Source organism: Oxyura jamaicensis, chromosome 2 (genome assembly GCF_011077185.1).
Source record: "Oxyura jamaicensis isolate SHBP4307 breed ruddy duck chromosome 2, BPBGC_Ojam_1.0, whole genome shotgun sequence".
NCBI classification, from domain to species: Eukaryota; Metazoa; Chordata; class Aves; order Anseriformes; family Anatidae; genus Oxyura; species Oxyura jamaicensis.
In genome coordinates, this window is record NC_048894.1 from 133,089,284 (window position 1) to 133,095,681 (window position 6,398).

General features: G+C 44.5%; 1 protein-coding gene across 2 annotated transcripts in view; it reads left to right on the plus strand.

Moving 5' to 3' along the window:
- The first annotated feature begins 118 nt into the window (after positions 1–118).
- The window catches only part of NECAB1 (N-terminal EF-hand calcium binding protein 1), a 62,370-nt gene continuing 56,090 nt past the window's right edge, over positions 119–6,398 (plus strand). Inside the window, exons 1-2 of one of the 2 annotated variants that reach the window (XM_035318330.1) lie at positions 119–383; positions 4,159–4,183. In XM_035318330.1, the coding sequence (XP_035174221.1) occupies positions 134–383; positions 4,159–4,183 (275 nt within the window). In that variant the 5' untranslated portion in view covers positions 119–133. The remainder of the gene's footprint in view (positions 384–4,158; positions 4,184–6,398) is intronic. The other variant, XM_035318331.1, reaches the window with a different exon arrangement.

The following is a 6,398-nucleotide window of genomic DNA, read 5'->3' on the forward strand; positions in this document are numbered from 1 at the left end:
TTCTTTCTTTCTTTCTTTCTTTCTTTCATTTCTTCTTTCTTTCCTTCTTTCTTTTCTTTCTCTCTTTCTCCCTTTTTTCTCTTTCTTTCTCTTTCCTTCTTTCCTTCCTTCTTTCTTTCTTTCCTTTCTCCCCATGACTTGCCCCATAGCACGGAGGACGCACACGAGGACCCAGCCACCGTCGGGCGGAGCTTGCGGCCCGGCCCCCCGGCAAAGCAGCCATCCCCGGGGCCGGGGGAGCGGCGGCGGGGCCGGGAGGGGGCAGGGGGTGCCGGGGCTGCCGCCCCCCTTCCCCTCCCGGCCCCGCCGCTCCGGGCGGTGGCGGCGGCTGCGGCGGGCGGATGGCGGCGGAGCTGGGCGCGGGGCTGCGCATCTTCCGCGATGTGAGTACGGGGCACGCTTGCCGTCATGACCCCCCAAAGGCAGTGCTTGCAGGCGTTTGACGGATGAGGGTCTCTTTTTTCTTTCTCTCTTCCCTTTTTTTTTTTCCTTTTTTTTTTTTTTTTTGTGGGTGTATGTGGCTTTGATTTCCTCCTCTGGGTAGAAGGTGGTGAAGCCAGGCAAGGCTATGTGTCTTTTCCTTTTCCTTTTCCTTTCCTTTTCCATTTCCTTTCCTTTTCCCTTTTTCTTTTTTCCATTTTTTTCTCTTTTCCCTTCCTGTTTCCTTTCCCTTCTCCTTTCTCTTTTCCTTTCTCTTTCCCCTTCTCTTTCCTCTTCTCTTTCTCCCTCTTCTTTCCCTTCTCCCTCTCCCTCTCCCTCTCCCTCTCCCTTTCCCTTTCCCTTTCCCTTTCTCTTTCCCTTTCCCTTTCCCTTTCCCTTTTTCCCTTTCTCCCTTTCCCTTTCCCCTTTTTCGTTTCATTTTCCATTTCCTTTTTTTTTTTTTTTTTTTTTAAATGTCCGGTATCTATGTTGGGGAATGAGTTTCCTTCCAACAGTGTGCGTCTGTCAGAAGGAGCAAGTTAGCAACTTGAGGCTGGTTAGGAGAAGCACCAGGTGAAAACGCTGTCATTTTTCAAAATGCATTGGTTGGATTTTTACTTATTTATTTATTTATTTCTGAGTTTTTCACTAAAGAGTTTCTCACCCTGCAGAAGTGTGGAGTTTTTCCCAAAGTATCCTGTTAGACCCTGATGGATTTGAGGTGCCCAGGGTCAATGTGCAGAGGGGCACTGAGCCCTCAGCCCTGTAAAAGGGAGCCAGGCGAGGCAGCAAGAGCATTTGCCCATCCTGCCCCTCAGGGATGCTGTGCTGGACCATTGCCAAGGGTTCAGCATCTCACAGAGGGCAAACACAATGTTTTTTGTCTAAGCTTGCCTTGTATGGAGCATCGTTTTTGGTCCAACCGAAATCCAGCATAAAAGGCAAACTCCAGCCCAGCAATCTCTAAAGTATCCTCTGTCCTTCAGGAGTCTTAAAAATCTTCTATGTGTGTACCTACATACCTTCATACCATTCACAGCCTAGGAATAACCCTGATATTCTTCAACTCTTATACCAGGGTTAGTCCATAACTTTAGCTGGAAAGGGCATGTTCTGTATTAAAGCTTGTCTTAAGGGCCCTCTGTCTAGATTTTTAATCTAATGCAACTACATTCATTTCTCAAGGCTTTTACCCAAATTATTTCAAGCAGCATCTTGCTTAAGCCATGTTTGCTCACCTACTGATTTCTCTAGCCTCCATAAGCAATAATTTAAATTAGACTCTTTGTTAACTTACTATTGCCATTCAAGTGTATAATGAAAACACAGCTTTTTAGTCTCATAATTATTTCTTTAAAGAGAATTATAAGCATAGATTGCAAAGACAGAAGAGAAACCTTGGGTACCATGAAAGAGTTAAAAAACTTGGAAGTGGAGCTTGCTCTCAGTTTAATTCAGTGCACTGGGTTGGGAAGCTGCAGATGGGCAGAATATCTGACAAACTGAAAACTTATTTCACCCAAAGTAAAACATTTCATTCAAATCAAAATCACTTATGTAATTTTAGCAATTTTTAAACCATTGTCAGGTTTTGATTTATGGATTTGTGCCATTCACAAAACTAGAAAGGGGATGGGGGGGCTGCATCTGCACTTCTGCTCCGCATTTGCTCCTACATGCAAAAGAAAAGCTTGAATGCTTGAATTGAAATCCCAGGTCTGCCTGCTTGAGAGCAGGGACTGGATGCTGGAGGCCCTTCCTCCTGTGGGAGCACACTCAAATCACAGATATTCTGGGTTGTGCAGCTCTCCGATGACCCCTCATTGAATTGCCTCCACCTACAGAAACACTTACACCAGCAGCAAGAGATTGCTGGTAGGACTGCACAGAAAGGGCAGATGCTGAGGTCCTGGTCCCACTGGGAGTCAGGCAGAGACCTAACGGGAATGAGTCCTGATTTCTAATGCAACCTCCTCCCTGCCTTTGTGTCAAAATTCCTACCAATGTCCAACAATTTTAACGTTTCCATAGGATGGCACTGTTATTTTTTCACCAAAAATATATTTATCCAGATTTTTTAGCCACCTTTGACCCATATTTATGGGGCACCTCTAGTCAATTGAAGCTCCCAACCCTACACATCCATAACATGGAGCAGCCAGCCCTCTGGCTCATGTAGGTGGCTCGCCCAAGGTGCATCACCTGGTATGGGTGGAAGACATAGACTGGCTCTTCATGGGCCATTGCTTCTTGTGGTGCAAGCCACTCTTAATGCATTAATAATGCTTGGGTCCATGCTGGGCATATTTATCACCTCTCGGAAGCACACCTTGCCCTTTCCCATCAAAGATGCTTGCACATATGCCTAGCGTGGGTAGCTCAACCCAGGCACCCCCCATGCGAGGAGCAGGATTCAGCCCTAGCCCCTCTGATATGCATCTGCTGGGGTGCACCCACCTTTCCCTTTTGTCACATGCAATTGGGTAGAGCAAAGTCCAGTCCTTTCCTTTAGATCTCATAGCACTATTTTTCTTTTCTGTCTCCAAATATGACAAATGTCTCAATTTCCAGCTGGGAAAATCGACCAAAACAAAACAACAACAACAACAACAAAACCCACAAACCAATGTGCCAAACCTTTCAGTTCCGTAGCTCTCTTTGACATCCCTGTTCACATACAGTCGTTCCTCTGGAGCACCTTGCAGTCCTGGCTGGTGGGCATACTGCCAAGCACTCTGACTTCTCTTTCGGTTGACAGGAAAGGAAGGAAGGTTGCTTGCCAGTGATAGGGGAGAATGACTGACAACAACCCCCCACAAAATCCAGCCAAACCATGAATCTAAGATGGTATTTTACATGTGAAAGACTCTAGAAAGATTTTATTGTATTCTAATAAAAATGCTTTGAATGCTTTTTTGCTCTGCATTTACTTTTTTGGCCAAATGGTTTTAGTTAGCATTAGGAGGAAATTTCCAGTCTAGAGTAAATATTTAAAAACTCTGAACAGTCCAATCCTCACGCTGAAAGCTGATTTATCTGATAATACAGGGTGGGAAGGTGTCATCTCACTAAGTTATATCATATTGCACATGCCATAAACTGGGCCCAATGCAAAGTTCAGCTCAGAGGCCATAAATGAAATCATGGAAGCGGGTCACAGTTTTGCTATTTCCTCCTGCTTTCCCTCTCCCCTTTCTTCTAAACCTTTTTCTACTATCAGAGCAACCCGAGATTTGCTCCCACGCAGCTGACATCGCTGCCTCCCACCCCCAGTCTGATCCCTTCGTGCCACCCAGCTCCTTTCCTGCCTTCTCCCCTTGCCTCCTCCACCCACCCAGGCCCTGAGTCTCTCTCACCATCTCAGATGTGCAGAGCATCCTCACAGCTACCTCCCTCACACTGCTTCCGTACACTGCTTCTCTCAGCCCCAAGTCCAGAATCACCATGGGCATACAGTATCAGGTTTTGTGCCTGGACATCACCCTCACAAGCTATATGCAAAATAGAAAATAAAGCTATTTCTTATAGTCTTGTTTTTCTCTACACACAGCTCAGGAGGAGCTAAAGAAAGCGATACTGTGAGAGAAAGGTGGAGGCATGCTAAGGGCTTTTCAGTTTTATGCAGCCTTGTGAAACGTGGTGCAGCACTGAGGCTGTTAATGCCCGCTAAACACAGCATTGTGTGCTACTTACCCATGCTAAAAAAAAAGTGATCCCTTTCTCTCTCTTTTTATTTAGATACTAAGAAGAGCAGACAAGAATGGTAAGACTACTCACTTGTGTTCTCCCCTTCCTTTGGAAAAAATATCCGTCACTGACACAGCCTTTTAACGCGCTTTAAACATCCTCACAAGAAAAACAGCTGTCTCTCATGTCATTTAATGCTTTCTGTAGGTTCACTGCAATGTATATCGTTGTGCACTGATCCTCCTTATGTGTTCCTTAAGGACAGATCATTTGCTTTCACAATTTGGCATGTGTGCTTGGTTTGCGCTTTAGGTGCATGTGGGTGTTTTCTTAGCGACATTATGTTCCTAAGAAGTTTTGAAATATGTGGTAGTAGCTCCATCTTATTACGTTTTTAGAACACTAGAGGCTATATCCAGCAGTCACATTTGTGTTTCCTACATTTATATGTTTGTTCTGCATGTCAGCTGACAGAATAAAGCCTTGAATTCAACTTGTATATTTACAAGACAGAGCTTTCTTACTGTGTTGTTAATTATAAGTTTTGCCCTAGTGCTACAGACTGATTTCCTTTCCACATATATTGCTTCCCTATTTAAATACAGAAAGTTGGATCATGCAAGTCTTCGCATGCACAAATGCTCCCATGCTGGCTGTAGAAGGGGAAGGGCTTTGCTGTAAGGGCCACAAGGGTAACTAACCACGGGAGTTTTGGCTGGTATGCATAGTCATGGTCTTGAACCCGACTTTAATTCCTTATCCCATCTCAGAATTATTGCCCAATTTTGGACAAGTTATGTTGTCATTTTGTGCCACTTTCCTACCAGACAAATTACACCATTGCCACAGAGAGTGTGAGATGGAGTGTTATGAACTCTGCTACTACCACGGAAGGCCTTACCCTATTACACAGGTAACCAGAGACAGATCTTACAGGATAGGAAGGGAATAGAATCTCCCTGTTATTTATCCCTGCAATACCAAAGCACAGGAAGAAGGCAGATGTGACTTCTTGCAGAAGCACATGCTGGACTTTGGTCTTCTCCTGAAACACTGAACCCACAGCGCAGAGAGGTTTAACCCTGGTGAGGAACTCCCAGTCAGTCCTCAGAAATCAATTATTGGGCAGTTTTGACAAAGTTCACCCTGGTGTTTGAAGGCACAACGAATGCCACTGAGAACATACAGAGGCTAGCTTTCCAGGAGGCCGCTCTGGGCAGTGAGGGGCTACCGAGCAGCTTGGTGGTACAGCTGAGCCTGTTGAACAAGAGGGCAGTCCCACCCCCAGCCACCTCTGTGGTGTGTTCCTGCTCCAGCTTGTGTGCAGCTCTTGGCGTTTCTCAATAAACCATGGCAGGCTCATCCAGGGAGCTCAGTGCTCTGTCCCAGCCCTGGTGGATCCAAAGCACTTCGGTGGTGAGGAGGACTCCCAGTTCCCATTCAGGTTACCCTCCAGTTTACTACTTATACTTTACTACTAAAATAGAGGAAACAGTTCACACAATCAGTGACAAACTTGCTTGCTCCAGAAGCCACATCAGCCCTAGAGACTTCAGTCACTCGAGTTCACAGCTATATATGGATGCTGTGTAACATCTTATTGGGGGGAAATGTGGCTGAGATCAGCCACTTTAGTTCAATTAATTTGAGTCCATAAACTCAAAATGGTTTCAGCTCTTATGTGCTTAACTGTGTTTGCTCAACCATCAATTGCCTGTGGGACTTCCACTTTGCTAATCTAGCACTGCACATGCTCCTGCCACGTTATTAGGGAGCAGATTGGCTTTAAGGCTGGGATGTTAAGTAGCTTCTCAGAAAGGTTATTGGAAATCTGAACATATATCTAACATGTTTGCACCGTTGTCAACACAGATAATTAGCTCTTGTTAATTAATGGGATATTTACAATTTCAGTGTTACCTTTCTGTGCTACGGAAAAACAAGTATTGGCTTACAGTAACAAATACTAAGTTCCTGTCCGTGACATGATCTGTTAATTCTCCCATACACTTTTAATAGGACTCTCTCAGAGGTGCCATATTCATTTTCCCATGAGATTATAATACTCCCAGAGCAGCTAATCATCAAAAACCTTACTAGGTACTCACTTGACAACAAGAAAAAAATTCATTCAGAAAGTTGGATCGAACTGAAAGATGGGGGCATTTTAAGAGAGAGTGCTCTTACCATGAACTTATGGACTGTGAGATTTCAGGTTTGCCTTCCACAGCAAGGAAAAAAATAAATAAAATAAAATAAAATAAAATAAAATAAAATAAAATAAAATAAAA